The 18,919-nt window shown below is 40.2% G+C and overlaps 1 protein-coding gene across 2 annotated transcripts in view; it reads left to right on the top strand.

The window, feature by feature from the left end:
- The window catches only part of LOC143961389 (adenylate cyclase CyaB-like), a 29,724-nt gene extending 11,568 nt beyond the window's left edge, over positions 1–18,156 (top strand). For both annotated transcript variants that reach the window (XM_077470656.1, XM_077470657.1), the window contains exons 3-5: positions 10,104–10,205; positions 13,914–14,039; positions 17,247–18,156. In XM_077470656.1, the coding sequence (XP_077326782.1) occupies positions 10,104–10,205; positions 13,914–14,039; positions 17,247–17,384 (366 nt within the window). In that variant the 3' untranslated portion in view covers positions 17,385–18,156. The remainder of the gene's footprint in view (positions 1–10,103; positions 10,206–13,913; positions 14,040–17,246) is intronic.
- Positions 18,157–18,919: the final 763 nt, after the last annotated feature.

The following is an 18,919-nucleotide window of genomic DNA, read 5'->3' as shown; positions in this document are numbered from 1 at the left end:
GTCATCATGTACACACACCTTTCGTTGCACAATTGGCTGAATGTTTTAGACAGAGATGTACCATTTGGTAGAAGGATTCCGTTTCAAGGATCCACTGAAAATATCTGCATTTTCCACAGCATGATGTCCCCCTGTCGTGTGATATTTACAGTGTGTCTCCCGGTTGGTGGTGGCTCTTTATCCTTTTATCCTTACTCAAACCTTATCCTTATCAATTTATCCTTACTCAAACTAGAACTACATATTTCCCTAGTATTAAACGAGGATCTCACAAAGATGCTTTGAATATGTCATCATGAATCTCACCTTATCTCTCTTTTCTTGTACAGAAGAGGAGATTCTAGAACGGGCATTGCTAAATGGCAGACCGCAGTCTGGATCCAGACTGAGTCATGGCCCCATCCGTACTGCTACAGTCCCGCCATTTGGGAGCTGATTCTTCCTCCCTGCCTCTGCTGCAGTCACTATCACAGCAAAGTGGGAAGAAGGAAAGCTCTGCACATATAGTGGGAGGCACAGTGCTAGATGGAGGACAGGAGTTGGACCTGCACTAGCTAACTCCAGAGTAACCAGCAGGTACTTGGTTGCTAGGATGCTGGACAGTCCCAGCAACCAATCATCAGCTTGTTTATTTGAAAAGTGAACTATGGCAGCTCCCGCCCTTCATCTAGTGCTGCTGTGCCTCCTGCTCTGTGTGCCTGAGTACAGTAGGAAGGGGCATAGCTGTGATGTAAAGGATGGGGAATAGCTGCATGGGGTTGTAATAAGGGGGACCAGAGCTGCAGGGGGGCTGTGTGTCAGAAAGCATGAAATCAGACCGAGACAAAAGTACAGTTAAATCACACTTGTTTAATAATAAAAGTAAATAGAACAAATGTAGTAAAAACATAGCCAGAGTTCCGAAATTGGAGCAGATAGTCAGACAAGCCAAACGTCAGGGAGCCGGAGTTGAGTGTAGTAAAACAGCAAGCAGGATCTGGAGCCAGAAGTTATGTCAGCCAAGCAGGTCTTTTAACAGGAATGCAGGAGAGCATCACTGTGATGTTGATTAACCCCCCTGACGGTCTTCCCGAGTCTGGCTCGGGGTGGAATTTTCATACCAAAAGCGGTAACCCCGAGCCAGACTCGGGACTGCATCGCTGGATCCAGGAGGAGGTTTACTTACCTTCTCCCTCGGATCCAGCGATGTCCCCCCGCTGTACGAGCGAGCCGTGTCTCGCTCGATGCATCACATCGCCGATCTCCGTTCCCTGCGAGCGTTGCGACGCACGGGGACGGAGATCGGCGCCAAATTCAAAAAGTGAAACAAACAGTAAACATACAGTATAATGTAATCTTACAGATTACATTGCTGTATGTAAATATTTCACATCCCCGTTGTCCCTAGTGGTCTGCCCAGTGTCCTGCATGCAGTTTTATATAATAAAAACTGTTCTTTATGCCTGGAAACTGGAGATTGTCCATAGCAACCAAAACTGTCCTTTTACATCAAAAATGGTTTTAGACCAGCTAGAAAACAGCGATAATAAATTGGAATCACTCGCAGAATTGAGCGATAGCGATTTGTGGGGAGATCCGTCATCAAATACTGAAAAGTAACGACAGTGACAATTCTGCAACTGAGCAAATTTCAGTGTTTTTGATTTGATTACATTATTGAATAATTTTTATTATTGTTATAATATTATTTGGTATAATTATTTATAGTTATTTATTATATTATAATTTATTATTTCATTTTTCAAACTTTATTATACCCGGGATGTCTGCTAGACTCTGGTTTGGACAGATTTAAGTGAGTTATTCCTAAGAATTGCAGGACTACAATATAAAACACCAAATTTTCATGCAAAATAATGGTACCGCTTTTAGCACCTAAAATCCGAAATAATCGTACCGCCAGGGAGGTTAAGGCAAAGGCAGAGATCCTCTGGGCTGGACGGCTTAAGTAGGCAGGACTGACAAGCAGGATATCATCAACAGCCGAGTACCTGTGGAGAGATAGAAGCCGACAGCTGAGCAACAAGCTCAGAGAAGGAAGGGCTTAGCCCAGCCCTGACACTGTGCTGTGAAGAAGGGCCCCAGGACACTAGTGTGGGGGGGGGGGGGGTTGAGTGGGGCAGAGGACCTCAATGTGAGGGGGACTGCCGACAGTGATGTAAGAATGGGATTGTGAAATGAAGAACGGGGACTGTGATTTCAAGGAACTGAGTCGTCGCACAAACATGCAATTTGTCTGCAAACATGCAGACTTCCATGAATTTTAATTTAAAACCCCTGCCCTAGAATGTGAACAAGCGTGCCTTTTTCAAGGACGTTGTACTCTAGCCTCTTTGTATTAGTCTAATTAGTAAATCCCTAGCTTTACATTTTAAAGTCGCTCTCATTCGAGCATTTCCTGCGTAACCACAGTACTGCCCTTGAGGGATACTACGGATGAAGGGTGGAGGGTACGCACTTAAAGCATGGAGGATCGTGTTCCTGGTAGTAGGTTTGCAGTATAAACTAGTACTTAATGACCCACACTCCTGTGTTTATTCCAGGAAGGGCAGTTCATGATGATTCCATTGCATATTAAATTTAAGAATAAATTCATTTTGATTCAATTATGTAATAAACGAATCCCGGAGCACTGATCTCACCTGCCCATACCATAAAGATGTCGTTGATGTACTTTATGCTATGTAAATATGTGGCACAGGTACATCCCCTCATCAGATAAGATCTTCCTTTCCCAGTTGCCCAAATACAAACTGGCGTATGATGGGGCTCAGCAGGTCCCCATCAACACACCTTGTATTTGTAGATAATGTTTAAAATACTGATTGTGACGGAACGTCCCCCACACTCCACTTGAGTGTTTCCGTCAGTATACCGCTTCCTGGCGGAAGTCCTGGAACACGAGTCCAATGGGTCTGGCTATAGAAACCCCCCAAGAACTAGACAACACCAATCTTGGAGTACATCAGGATTTAATCTTTATTGGAAGGAATACAAGTCTCATACAGTAAAAGAGGAGGTGCACACCTCCTGCTCATATTACTCTTAAAATACACCAGTGACTAGACCTAATTAACATGAGCTAATTGCTAATCCTTTAGACAACCTAGATGATTCAGACATGACCTTTAGGCCAGACTTGCCGTCTTGTAGCTCAGAAGACACAATCAACATTTCACAAATCAACACAGATCTCCTTTACACAATAGCAGAGTTAATTAACACAAACAACAATGGGGATCTAATGACTCTTAAATTCCATACTAGATTTATTTACAATAAACACATTCTAGCAGACAACAGACAGATGGCCTGAGTTGATGACATCAGCACCTTTCATGACCCTCAACATTATGAAGGCCATCACTATACTATGGCATATACAGGGTTCCCAGAGTCTGTGTTTTGAGCACCATTCCCCCAAATGCCAGGGCCCATAATTGGTCGGCAAGAGGCTCTCGTTCAGTCCCCTCCAAAAGCCCCTGTCCCAGCTAGGTCTGTCACACTGATCAATAACCCTTCTTGCGTGTTTCATATAGTTGCCAAACCCTAAGACTATAGGACTTCTGGGGTTTTCTACGTTTTTGTAGGTTTTTGGTCTTGTGTAAAATGTCACTTGTTAAGGGTGTTTAAACAATTAAAAATTCTGTTTTATATTCTAGGTAATGAGTTCCTTATTGAATGCCTCTAATATAATTTGTCATTTTCAAGTTGTACCTATAGGTAAGCCTATAATAAGGATTACCTATAGGTACAGTAAATATCTCCTAAACGTGCGCCGCTTAGGAGATATTTACTTTGTACTGTGCCGATGATGTAGTTTCTTCACTAGTGAGTGCCGTGTCTGGCGGTTCCTGCACGCATGCAGGGGAGTGACATCACGCGACTCTGGCCAGTCACAGAGCCGAAGTCCATGGCCCCTGAAGTAAGTGGGGCGAACATGGATGCGGCCTCCAGTGGGGATAGCGCGATGCGGAAAGTCCGACAACAAATGTTCGATGGAGCATACACACGGTCGGACTTTCCGACAACAAGCTCACATCCTACATTTGTTGCTGGAAAATCCAATCGTGTGTACGGCATTAGACTTATTTTTGAATTGAATCTCAAAGTGAGCTATATATTGATCTGCGTTCTATCCTCTCCATTATTTGATCATGGTACTATTTTATTCATAAATTGAATTAATCTCTTAAAGGATCGAAAATTTGCTTTCCTAAATGTTTTCCATTGTTCCTGTACTTGTGTGGATGATAGATTTAATTTGAAATGTTAGGGTTGACGAGTTTTCTTTTGAGAATCCTTCTTTTAGTGTTACCCCTAAAAAATTGCTACCCTCAGCGCCTACGATTGTTTTTTTTTTTTTTCAGTCTAATGTTAACACTTGTTTATTGATTACAGTTGTTACTTGTGTATCCAGTCTAGCTCCATTCTGCAATGAAGAAACCGTATCATTAATGGCCACAGGCACATACCATTGCTTACAGGATAATCTGTGGGTTGTGCCTTGTCTATACCCATAGCACCTGCCACCATATTGTTCTGACTTCCAATTGTCCAACATACCTCCTTTTTACCATATTGTGTGAAGCAGACCCACCACCAATTCTTCTGTCCACCACGCATGCCACCATGTGATTGACAGCGACCATCCCATGTCCCCTGGGAAAAAGAAATGGAAGAAAATTCAGATTCTAAATCATCCTCAGACTGAGATTGTGATTGAGCATTTCTAGAAAAATGTTCTTTCCTCCACTTTTATGCTCCGAGCTAAGAGACTATTAATAATATCTTTTTATTATATTTCTCCAATTACTTTTACACAAGGAAGCTGAAAAACATAGTAAGAAATGATTAATGAAAGATAGATTAGAGCGCCATTAAGTACTGGATGTGTATGGATTATTTTTGGAGAACAAGGATATTATTTAGTTTCACTCTAAGAGCCGCTGAGCTACTCCAGAGTCTGTCTCCTCCAGTCTTAATAAATTCCCCTCTATGTCTCTTCTACAATAAAAGATCTTTCTGGTTGCCCCTTTTTCAATGTTACCCAAGTTCCACTTGCACTTAGAACTCTGTAAACAACATGGGGGATATATATATATATATTACAGTATCTCACAAAAGTGAGTACACCCCTCACATTTTTGTAAATATTTTATTATAGCTTTTCATGTGACAACACTGAAGAAATTACACTTTGCTACAATGTAAAGTAGTGAGTGTACAGCTTGTATAAAAGTGTAAATTTGCTGTCCCCTCAAAATAACTCAACATACAGCCATTATTGTCTAAACCACTGGCAACAAAAGTAAGTATATCCCCAAGTGGAAATATCCACATTGGGCCCAATTAGTAATTTTCCCTCTTCGTGTCATGTGACTCGTTAGTGTTACAAGGCCTCATGTGTGTATGGGGAGTGGGTGTGTTAAATTTGGTCTCTTGCTCTCACTCTCTCATACTGGTCACTGGAAGTTCAACAGGGCAACTCATGGCAAAGAACTCTGAGGAGCTGAAAAAAAGGGGTGTCTTTGGGAAATAGACGTATGAGTGCTGCCGGCATTGCTGCAGTGGTTGAAGGGGTGGGTGGTCAGCCTGTCAGTGCTCAGACCATGCGCCGCACACTGCATCAAATTGGTCTGCATGGCTGTCATCCCATAAGGAAGCCTCTTCTAAAGTTAATGCACAGAGTCTTAAAACAGTTTGCTGAAGACGAGCAACTAAGGATGTGGATTACTGGAACCATGTCCTGTGGTCGAATGAGACCAAGATAAACTTACTTGGTTCAGATGGTGTCAAGCGTGTGTGGCGGCAACCAGGTGAGGAGTACAAAGACAAGTGTGTCTTGCCTACAGTCAAGCATGGTGTTGGGAGTGTCATGGTCTGGGGCTGCATGAGTGCTGCCGGCACTGGTGAGCCACAGTTCATTGAGGGGACCATGAATGCCAACATGTACTGTAACATACTGAAGCAGAGCGGGATCCCCTTTCCCCTTCCCTTCGGAGACTGGACGGAGGGCAGTATTTCAACATAATTACCCCAAACACACCTCCAAGATGACCACTGCCTTGCTAAGGAAGCTAAAGGTAAAGGTGATGGACTGGCCAAGCATGTCTCCAGACCTAAACTCTATTGAGCATCTGTGGGACATCCTCAAACGGAAGGTGGTGGAGCGCAAGTTCTCTAACATCCACCAGCTCTGTGATGTCGTCATGGAGGACTGGAAGAGGACTCCAGTGGCAACCTGTGAAGCACTGGTGAACTCCATGCCCAAGAGGTTAAGGCAGTGCTGGAAAATAATGGCGGCCACACAAAATATTGACACTTTGGGCCCAATTTGGACATTTTCACTTAGGGGTGTACTCACTTTTGTTGGTTTAGACATTAATGGCTGTGTGTTGAGTTATTTTGAGGGGACAGCAAATTGTCACTGTTATACAAGCTGTACACTCACTATTTTACATTGTAGCAAAGTGTCATTTCTTCAGTGTTGTCACATGAAAAGATATAATAAAATATTACAAAAATGAAAGGGGTGCACTCACTTTTGTGTCTACAGCACTGTTCAAAAGTTTCAGACAGGTGTGAAGAAATTCTGTAAGGTAAGAATGCTTTCAAAAATATATATTTTAATTGTTTATTTATTATTAATTTACAAAATGCAAAGTGAGCAAGCAGTAGAAAAATCTAAACCAAATCAATATTTGGTGTGACTACCCTTTGGCTACAAACCAACATCAATTCTTACAGTGTACAAAGTGAGGGATCTTCTAAGATTAGTTGGGTGTATGATTAACCAATTATACCAAGCAGGTGTTAATGATCATCAATTTCACATGTAGGTTTAAAAACAGTCATTAAATGAAACTGAAAAAGCTGTGTACGAAGCTTAAAACTGGGTGAGGAACAGCAAAACAAACCATCATACACCACGGCAGGATTGTGTATAGCAACAAGACACAAGGTAGTTTATACTGTATCAGCAAGGTCTCTCCCAGGTAAAGAGTTCAAAGCAGAATGGGGTTTCCAGATGTGCTGTTCAAGCCCTTTTAAAGAAGCAAAAAGAAACGGGCAACCTTGAGGACGGAATACACAGTTGGTTACACTCCATGCTGGCTTCCCTTTGACATTGGAGGACATCCAGCAGTGCCATCAGCAGAACTGGCAGAAACCACTGAGATCCAGGTACACCAATCTACTGTCTGGAGAAGTCTGGCCAGAAGTGGTCTTCATGGAAGAATTGCAGCCAAAAAGCCATAACTCTGACATGGAACAAGGCTAAGCGACTCTCCTATGCACAAAAAAATAGGAATTGGAGTGCAGAAAAATGGCAGCAGGTGTTCTGGACAAAATGTGAAATACTTGGCTGTAGCAGGAGTCCGTTTGCCGAAGGGCTGGAGAGTGGTACAAAAATGAGTATCTGCAGGCAACAGTGAAGCATGGTGGAGGTTCCTTGTAAGTTTGGGGTTGCATTTCTGCAGATGGAATTGGAGATTTGGTCAGGATCAATGGTGTCCTCAATGCTGAGAAATACAGGCAGATATTTATGCATCATGCCTTACCATCAGGGAGGCATGTGATTTGGCTCCAAATATATTGTGTAGCAGGATAACAACCTCAAACATGCAGACAATCTCATTACAAACTATCTTCAGTGTAAAGAAGAAGGAGTCTTGGAAGTGATGATTTGGCCTCCCCAGTTCCCTGATCTCAACATCATCGAGTCTGTCTGGAATTGTATACAGAGACAGAAGGATTTGAGGCAGCCTACATCCACAGAAGATCTGTGGTTTGTTCTCCAAGATCTAAGGGAAAAGTCCTGAAAGTCGCATATCTCTGCAAAACCCTGTAAGGTGTATGACAGCCTGAGCACACCCCATGGGTGTGGCCTGGCTGGAGCCCAGGCTGAGGCTGTCATACACCTTATGGGGTTTTGCAGAGATGTGCGACTTCCGGGAAAATTTTCCATTAGATGTCTAGAGCTGGGACAAGCTCTGTCCTTGTCTGCACTTCAAGCGGTTGCTACATAAGGGGACCCGGTGAAGCTTTGAGTGGCACCTGTATACTTAGAACTTAGTGTTTGAGTCATAGTTCTCCAAGATGTCTGGAACAACCTACCTGCCAAGTTCTTTCAAAAACTGTGTGCTCGGATACAGCATTTTATCACACCTGCCTAAAACTTTTATATATAAAAGTTTGATGATAGATTGTTGTATGTTACTTCACATCATATTTGTTTTTATCCACATTCGTTAAAGTTGTAAACCCTTACATATACCTGGTGAAGTGACACACCTCAGGCGTTACACATAGATGAATCAAATTAAAATATAAATTAAGCTTTGGCGCTAAAACCTTTTTGTGCACTGTGAATACTAAAATCATATATGAGTGTGAGATGATTTATTATCTCTGCTGGTACTCTGAAGAATATTAAAACAAATTTCAGTGAAAACCTCTTAAAACCACTGTATACGTGTAAAAGAATGCGTGAAAAAAGAAAAGGGGATGTGTGTCTGTTAATTTACACCTCAGAAAATGCACATATGTATTAGAAAAAGTGGTGAATCGATCATATAAAAAACAATTCTACTGTGCTCGATAAACATACATAAACCAATATCTGAAAAAACATATGCAAATATGTTCAAAGTGATAACGTTTTGTGAAAGTACCCAAAAGAATAATAATAATAGTAACAAAAAATCTTATAATGTCCAACGGAAATTTTCAAAGTCGCATCAACCAGTTGCTGTAAAAACGCATGGAACTTTCATCAAATGAGGAAGGTAGAGTAAAGTGACTAGTGCAGAAGGGTTAAATACATTCCTCTATGATCGATTCACCACTTTTTCCAATACATATGTGCATTTTCTGAGGTGTAAATTAACAGACACACATCCCCTTTTCTTTTTTCACGCATTCTTTTACACGTATACAGTGGTTTTAAGAGGTTTTCACTGAAATTTGTTTTAATATTCTTCAGAGTACCAGCAGAGATAATAAATCATCTCACACTCATATATGATTTTAGTATTCACAGTGCACAAAAAGGTTTTAGCGCCAAAGCTTAATTTATATTTTAGATTTCTAACCTATTCCTATCCTTAGGGACAGGTCTCAAGCACAGGCAGCTTTAACCCCTTTAGTTTAATCTATAATTTATTTTTATTTACTTTCAATTTATTTAGATTTCACCATATTACATTATATATATATTCTTCTTTTTTTCCCTTGCCTGTGTGGCGAACGGGTGGAATTTGTCCATAGCGCAATCTTATCTATTTTTTGATGAATCAAATTAGCCTACTTAGACTCTACTGTTTATCTGAAGCCTGCTCTTCTCTACAGCCATTCAAGTGCAGAATTTATACTGCTTGTCTGAGCTTTCAGAAAAGGGGCCGCTGAAGTTACCCTCTGCAGAGCTCTGTGAGGAGAGCTGATTGAAGGGAAGGGACACACCTCCTTCACACAGGGACAGAGCTGAGGGCCACCATTTTACCTCTTGGTGCAGTAATGCCCCGTACACATGATCGGACTTTCAGACGACTAAACTGTGGATTTTTGTTTGAAGGATGTTGGCTCCAACTTGTCTTGCATACACATGGTCACACAAATGTTGGCCAACAATTACGAACATGGTGACGTACAAGATGTACGACAAGCTGAGAAAAAGGAAGTTATGCTCCTTCTACTTGATTCCGAGCGTGCGTGAACTTTTGTGTATCGGGCTTGTGTACACTTGATCGGAAATTTCAACAGCAACGTTTTGTTGGTAGAAAATTTGAGAACCTGCTATCAAACATTTGTTGGTGGAAATTCTGACAGAAAATGTTTGATGGAGCACACACACGGTTGCAGGTAGCAGAGAGAAATTACACTTAAAGTACACACTATAGAAGGCTATGCTTTGTTCATATTTCATGTCAGAGGCTTACAACCACTTTAAGCCAGACATTTTAGTTTTCTTCCTTTCTAATATTTCCTTGTCTTTCTGTTGATGGCAGTTAAAAATTTAACAAACTCCTCTTGTGTGTTCATCTCTACATCGTCTAAATAAAGCATTTGCATAGTTAATGCTAGACTTTTTTTTGTGTGCACAGGATGGGCGTGGTCAGCTGATTTATTACGAGCGTCCAGATATGCTTGGGCCAAAGTTGTCAAATTACTCGATTTCAAATACAGCTGATCCTGCAGGACTTGAGGTAGGTAAAATTAAAACATAAAATTTTTTAAAGGATCACTGCACTTTCAGACAAAGTGCACTTATCCCTCCTTCAAATTGAAGTTGCCCACCTCAGATGCATACATATCGTCATGCAGACAACGGTGTTAACAGCTTTCAGTAAAATCTTCTTAGTGATGTTTGCTCTTGTGCAGTTGATTCCCAAATACTTTTTATTAGACCTTTTCATCCCTTGGAAGAGGGCCATGTAAAAGTGTTTGGGGAGTTGTCTGTGCTGGTGCTATCTACATGGAATGAAGGTAGGTATGTATTTGGCGTAAGCATACGTTTATCCTCTAGAAGAAACCTTTCAATAGAGAAAAATCTACAAATAGAGAAAACAGGGCAATAGAAAAATGCTAACCTGCTTCGGAAAAAATGTTCCGTTCCTGGTTTTCCCTGGCCTTTTTACATTCTGTGTCACTGACCTGGGACAAGTATACATCTTGTAAAGTCAGAATTGCTGATCAACCTACTTTTTCCTGGTTGGTGACCCATAAAAATGTAAAGCCTTTGGATAAACATCAACAGCCAGACAAGTTTTTCCAAAGACCAGTAATGGCAGTCTACATATTTTCTTATTAAAGTTGCTTACCAGCTTCATTTTTATTAGTTACCAAGGAATATACTGGATTATTACCTAATGGGCCAGATTCTTTACACTTTTTTATATGCAGGTTTTCTTAGCCTTCTGTGACAACATGACACACAAATGGAAATATAGTGGAAGGCAAGTCAAACCCTAGCTAGGTTTATACCTACTCCCACCCATTCTAAGCCTATTCTCTCTACCCTGTAAAAGGAAATATTTCTATACCTACCAATGATTAAGCCAAAAAGGGGGCAAAACAGATGTGAGGAACCTCTCCATCTTGCATTACCTGGTTTAGTTTTAGTCACAGAGTTGGCGTCCTGTGTGCGATAGGTTGACCTTTTATGTAACTGGTAGTGTGCAGTTACATTTCGTTGATATCACAGAGGGACCAAAATTGAAGAAATGCTTTTACTCTTTGATTGCCAATCCAGTAATGACAAACTTCCATTCTTCTTCTTCTCCCTCCTTTGTGTCAATAGTTGTCCTGTTTCAATAAAGGCTTAATTTAAGCTAGGTTCACATTTGTACGTGTGGTTTCAGCTGCAAGTCTGCATCCGTACCCGCAGCTGCAATGACCCATACAGTGAAATGCAGGAGGGGCATGGGGGTGCCATTAATCCTAATGGCACGTACTGGAAATCGCACCCCCCCACTAGGAACAGCATTGCACTTGTGGTTCCCGTGGGGGCTGGGATTCCAAAAATAGTGCAGACACCATTTCCCTGCATTTCAGGAGACATGGCAGCCTATTTAACCACCTCAATACAGTGAAGTTACACCCTCTTCCTGACCAGACCTATTTTCAGCTTTCAGCGCTCCCACAGTTTGAATGACAATTACTCAGTCATGCAACACTGTACCCATATGTAACTTGCGTCCCTTTTTCCACACAAATAGAGCTTTCTTTTAGTGGTATTTAATCACCAGTAGGTTTTAACAAATTTTTGTGCTATAAATAAAATAAAACGTAAATTTTGTGAAAAAAATGCCTTTTTCTTTGTTTCTGTCATACATTTTTGCTAATTAGTCATTTTTCTTCATTAATTTTGGCCAAAATATATACTGCTACATATCTTTGGTAAAAAATAACCCACATTCGTGTATATTATTTGGTCTTTGTGAAAGTTATAGTCTACAAACTATGGTGCCAATCACTGAAAATTGATCACATCTGATCAGGCCTTCAGTACATCAGGTGTATCTCATTTCTTGAGACACTAACAAGTCAGGAAAGTACAAATACCCCCCAAATGACCCCTTTTTAGAAAGTAGACATTCCAAGGTATTAAGTAAGTAGCATGGTGAGTTTTTTTAAGTTGTCATTTTTTCCCACAATTCTTTGCAAAATTAAGATTTTTTTTTTACAAAATTGTCATATTATCAGGTTATTTCTCACACACAGCATATGCATACAACAAATTACACCCCAAAATACATTCTGCTACTCTTCCCAAGTATGGCGATACCACATGTGTGAGACTTTTACACAGCATGGCCACATACAGAGCACTAACATTGATGTAGTACCTTCAGACGTTCTACGAGCAAAAATGACGTATCTCATTTCTCAACCACCTATTACACTTTTGAAGGCCCTGGAGTACCAGGACAATGGAATTTCCCATAAAATGACCCCATTTGGAAAGAAAACACCCCAACGTATAATCTGTGAGGCATAATGAGTCTTTTGAACGGTTCAGAAGTTTTTGGAAAATTTGGAAAAAAATGAAAACGCATTTTTTTTTTTTACACAAAGTTGTCAATTCATAAGATATTTCTAACACATAGCATGTATATAGCAAAAATCCCAAAACATATTCTGCTACTCCTCCCGAGTATGGCGATACCACATGTGTAGGACTTTTACACAGCCTAGTCACATAGAGAGGCCGAACATTGAAGTAGTACCTTCAGGCGTTCTAGGAGCATAAATGACACATCTCATTTCATTCCTACCTATCATACTTTTGAAGCTCCTGGAGCACCAGGACAGTGCAATTGCCCACAAAATGACCCCATTTTGGAAAGCAAACACCCCAACGTATATTCTATGAGGCATGGGCTGCAAGTAGGTACTCCCTTGAAAGCAGAGAGAAGAGATGCAGCCGAGCACAGCTCTAGATCGATGCAGGATTCAGGTATTGTAAGTGTTTAGGGAGAGTGGGTGCACACGGGAAATGGCAAAACTTTTTTTACCTTAATGCAGGGAATGCATTAAGGTAACAAGCGTTTTAGCTTTAGAACCACTTTAAATTTACCTCCTATGTATTGTGTGCCACTACTAAATTTATGCAGAATTTGGCTTTCAGTAAAAAGGATACAAATGCTTGAGATGATCGTAGCCATTTTAGTGCACTCCAACAAAAACAGTTGAGTACTATCCATGATATTTTTTTTATTTGCACTAAAATCCAGATTTAGTGAAAATATAAAAAATAAAAATCTCACGGACAGTACTCAATTGTTTTTGTTGCACTAATACAACTACAATCACCTGAAACAGTTGTAACCTCCTTACTGAAAGCCGGATTCTGCATAAATCCAGTACTGGTACACTCAAATATTAAAGTTACAAATGAAATAGTTTGTGTTATTGCCATGGGAGTAACGCACTGCCATTTAAAGAACTGTTCAGGAGAAAGTCCTTGGTAGTTTGCAGCTGTTTAACATATCATTTATTCATTATCCAGCATTTGCAAAGCTGCCAATTTAGTAATGGCAGTAACTAAAGAGCCCCTATCAGAGCTGTAGGTTCAATATTTATTATGAGATGATGTTTATTGCCTTACCCCAGATTTAGCTTAGACTCAGGGATGCATAGTGGTCATGGTGAAGCTGATTTACTAAAGAAGGAAAGCATGATCATCTAAGAATGTTAAGCTGTGTTCACTTCAATTATCCAGTCATTTGAAAACCAATTCCTTTTTATTCGTCTGAATATGATTAGGTATTCAAAATGAACATAACTACAATTTATTGAGTGAATATTCCTAAATCCACCCCAGTCTTTAGCAGAATGATTTGGCAAACATATTTTAAGCATTTATACAACATGTAGACACACATTTCCATGTGTACCTTTTATTTTTTCAGGATGTCCTGACCCAGGCTTTAGGAGTCCGTGGTAAAGTTGTAAAGGAACGATTTCTCTTCTTAGTGGGACAAACAAGGATTCACCTGGACAGAGTACAGGATTTAGGAGAATTTATAGAGCTAGAGGTAAGGAATTCTATATAAAGTTAGTGTTGCTTATTTTTGGTTTACTGTAAAATCCTTTTCTTAGAGTACAGTACATCACAAGACACACAGCATCTTCATTCATCTATTACCATAGGGTTATTCTGCCACCTTCAGGACACTGGCAAAAACAAGACAAGTCCCCTCTCTGGCATAGCTTTAGTTTTTCTAGTAAGCCATAAACCACAAAAGAAAGAGAGATGGGATTTCTGTGTCCCACAATGTACTCCAAGAAAAGGATTTTTACTAGTAAGCCAAAAATCCAATTTTCTTTATCATTACAGTACATCAAGGGACACTGGGCATCTTCATGTCCATTACCCTAAGATTGTCCCAAAGATCATTTTTTGCTATTTCATGGGAATGCGTGATTTTAAGGTTTGACATATTGGGTATCTTTATACTTGATGCCACCCTATCTTTAATAATTTACCAAAAAATTAAATTGTATTGCGTTTTGTGAGCACTAAAATGTATTTGACATTCATAGGACAACAAATTTCAACTGCACCATTTTATTCTATATTAAATATATATACTATAACAAGTATATAAAAGAGGGTTTAAAGTATTTTTATAATTAAAAAAATGCAATTTATAACTTGTGCTTAAAGTGCAATTATTGCCCCGGTAGAAAAGTGGGTCTTTAATTTGTTATTTACAAACAGATCTGGATTGTGTGCATTTAGAGTTATTATTTTACTTTGTGCAAGAAATATCCAGAGGTATAATCAATATACCAATTTTTACACATTTTTATATTAATGCAAGGTATGGTATTAAATAAAAAAAAATATCTCTTACCAGGGCTTAACAAAACCAAGCCTTGTTTGTTAACATTGTTAAATCAAAGGGGGAATGGAGATTCGATGTCCAAGGACCACGGCTATGGAACGCTCTACCAACCAACATCCGCTTGGAAGAAAACCACCAGGTCTTCAGGAAAAAACTCAAGACCTTCCTCTTCTAGAAGCTGGACAACAAAGCTCATCACAGCGCCTTGAGGCGATTCAGTTCGCGTTGTGCGCTATACAAGTTACTTTCATTCATTCATTATTTTTGTTGAGTGGACTCATCTGGTCAATATGCTTAATCGAGTTAAATCCAGTCATAGAACAGATGATAAAACTTTTCTGGGCGAGCGAGGTCTGTTATGAGCACATGATTGGTACCTGTGAATAACACATTTGTTTGCTTTCTATGGAATAAAATCAGACGAGGCACCCCACAGGGATTACAAGTCTAGACTTGGCATGTAGTGTTGTTCTGGCTTTCTCCAATAACCGTTTTAAATGATATGTAGGGGCTGACTTCTTCTTCCTTGTTCCCTGGGTTGGCCTATTCATGCATGCGCTTATTGAGATCTGGCAAAGTTTGTATTTGTTCTGTCCAGAAAAAATATATAACCTTTTTCCAGATTGTCACGTGAGATGTGGTGGTTTACTGACAGGAGCTCCTTGGAAGACATTAGTGATATAGCCTTCCCTGGGACATCCAGGAGACAGTGGCTACTTCGCTAGTGCCTCGGAAAATGCAATAGGTGAAAAAGAAAGCAATAATTTAACCTAAAGCGGAGTTCCAGGCGTTTTATCATCTACCCCCTCCTCTCCTGTGTCATCATCGCTTCCTGTATTCTTGTTGCTTAGTTTTTTTCCCAGCAGTGCAGATACCTATTTTTTTTTTTTTGTATTCCTCCACTTCTACAGTACCTTGCCGCCCACCCATGGGATATGAGTGTCATCAATCCCAGAAGTCAAGGTGCCTCTGCTGCTTGTAGCCTCGTAGTGTTTCCAAAAAGGAAATTACGTGATGCAAGGCGGAGATAAGTATTGCGCATTGTTGTTTATGAGCATGTGCGAGATCAGGAAGTGCATGGTGGGTAGCCAGCAGCGACGTATCCCGGAACGAGATAGCAGTGGGCTTTAGCTGCCCACAATGAAGATGAGATTGTGCTCTCGGGAGGGAGGACTGCAAAGAACGCTTTTTTTTTAGTTTATTTTTTTTAACTAAATTACATTAACAAAACCTAATATTTCTAATAATGCTGATTGATGTAAGTGCAAACAACATGGAGGTGTCTAAAATGAAAAAAAATGCTGGAACTGCTTTAAAAAACACGATTTCTAAATTTATGTGTACAATGTTTATTGTTGTACATGCACACCTGCATGCATCTTTTGCTTTTATCTTTGGAGTGGAAAGGTCCAGTGTAGAGTGGTTGTAAACCCTTACATATACCCAGTTAAGTGACTGGCCTCAGGTGATACACAAAGATGAAACAAGTTTTTCCTGTCTGCAGTCATTTTCTTCTGCACATGTTCCTAAAACAACACAGATTAAAGGATTTTTTTGAGCACTAGCAGGCAGAGGGAGGGGATCCGATGCCACACACACTGCAGAGATAAAGCACAGAGTTCCCAGATAGCTGAGTGCACGGGACACATCCCGCTCTACACACTGACATAGAAAAACATACAGAGCTGAAGCTATTAATCGTCTGCTATGTGCTGGATTGGAGGGGGCGGTCTTCAAGAAGGCTGTTGTGTTTGCTTAGAGACTTTCCAGTGATTCATGTAGAAGGCAGAGAGAGAGAAGAGATCAGAGAGGAACTATACTTGATGCTTTGGCTAGTACATACCACGGGAGGATGTTCTTAGTTCATTTTTTATGTCTAATGCCGCATACACACGACCAGGCTTTCCGGCAGACTAGGTTCGACGGAGTCAGTCCGTTGGACAATCCGATCGTGTGGGGGCTAATCCGACCCTTTATCCGTTTAAAAAATCAGTTGGACCTAGAAATAGAACATGTTTCAAATCTGTCCGACTGACTCAATTCCTATTGGGAAAACCATTTGTCTGTATGCTGGTCAGACGGACCAAATACTACGCAAGGGAAGCTAATGGTTACTGGCTATTGAACTTCCTTCTTTAGTCCCGTCTTACTTCATCACGTTCAAAACGAACAGACTTTCCAACGAACTTAGTCCGTTTGTGTGTGGCCAAGTCCGTTTGTTCGGAAAGACCTTCGGAACTCCGCCGAAAGACCGTCGGACCTAGTCTGCCGGAAAGTCTTGTCGTGTGTACGCGGCATACGGTTATTGATATTAACTCTCCTGAACCATACACACCACTTCTTTTATTTGTTTTATTATGTAACAGTTATTTTGCTGTATTTTCTGTTTTGTAGGTAGTTCTTACAGACTCCCAGACTTCACAGGATGGTGATGTTATTGCTCAAGAACTGATGAATGCCCTGGGCATTTCTCAAGAAAATCTTCTCACAGGAGCCTACATGGACCTGCTGCAGAAATGCAAAAATCCTTGAACACACTAAATGAAAATTACAGTACTTTTTATGGCTTAACTACAATTTCAGTTGCTGTTAGCTTAAAGTACAATGTTCATTAAGTTTTTCTTTGCTCTTCCCTCCATGGGACATGAGATAGTACTCCACTGTAGTCCACACTCCTGTGTCCTCTGTAGTTAGGTGCTTCCTAAGTCTAGTTATAAAGCCCAACATGCCCCCTTCCCCTCTCAGCAAATCAGATAACTGCTTGGAAGCTGATGGATCAATTGTACCTGCAGCTTATCTTGCTCAGAACAATCTCCCAAGACAATGGGAATTTAAAGAGAGAGGGATTGTGTCAGCCTCCTGTCTTTCTGCATTCCTCTTGCCGCAGCTTGTCAAAAATCTTCCTGAGCTAAGAGAAGCTGCAGTTACAATGGATCTGTCTCTTTCAAGCTATTGTTAGATTTGTTGGAAGGGGAGATGGGCATGTTAAACTTCATAACTAAATTTAGAAAGTAGTTAGCTACATGGAACAAAGTACTCCTTTTGCAAGGATAGTTCTTTAAGATTCGAATTTCTATTTTATAGAAATTTCAACTGAAATCAATGTATTGCAAATGTCACACTAGGCAATTAGGTGTTCAGTTCATACGATCATACTATTATATGTAGTTGAGTCCTTAAACCAAGCTAGAACAGTGAGATACCAAACTGCTTCTCATTTGTCAGGGTCAGAACTGTCTAGTTTGCTACATGGAAAGCAACTGGGGTCAGATGTTTGTTAAAAATAAAAGCTGCTGAGAGAAAATCTGAATTCTTGTTTCTGTTGGATTGCAGTCTTTTTCTCACATTTTTAAAGGAGAATCCAAAGTGTGTCCGTACGTATAGATAATATGGAAATTAAAATCAAGGGGGGATATGGATATCTCCTATCTCCCAATGGAGACATCAACAAGGGAAAATGAGCATAGGGACTGTTACGGGGCACATAGAATATATTAATTCATAAGAATTCGATATCAGAGCAATAAATCATATTTAAAAGCAATTTATTTGAAAAAGACATATAAAAATAAATAAATAAAACATCTCAAAATACAGTTGGTAGAGACGAATGAGGTAATTATTCAACTAGTTTCGCTTCATAGCTTCATCAGGATATTACCTAAGTCTGGAGATATGCAAATTTAATATAACAAATCATTAATGTCAATGGTCATAATATAAGCATGACAGATAAGTGTAATCATTTAAGCATGGGAGACATTGTCATCACAACATTTTGACATGGGGGGGGGCTCCTACCTCTCTCTCCAACCCTATTCCAACTCCCGGTCGGATTCAGTGGTGTAGAAGGAGAGGAAGGGATTTTTCCCGGCGACTGGGAGAGGAATATTTCACAACACCGACAGCGGATCCGATTATAATAGATATTAGCTAAATATATAAAGATATATAATAGTGATATTTAATAATGGAGTAAGTCACTAAGAAGATAGTGAATAAAGAGGAGCCACCAGAGAATAGAGGTGTGTGACCACAGTGGATAAAACTGGATATTAATGATCCGG

The sequence above is a fragment of the Lithobates pipiens genome, unplaced genomic scaffold, assembly GCF_037356315.1.
Source record: "Lithobates pipiens isolate NorthernLeopardFrog02 unplaced genomic scaffold, aLitPip1_a1.2 Scaffold_8, whole genome shotgun sequence".
In the NCBI taxonomy this organism is placed as follows: domain Eukaryota; kingdom Metazoa; phylum Chordata; class Amphibia; order Anura; family Ranidae; genus Lithobates; species Lithobates pipiens.
The sequence above is the reverse complement of the archived record's forward strand: the minus strand, read 5'-3'. Positions and strand labels throughout refer to the sequence as shown.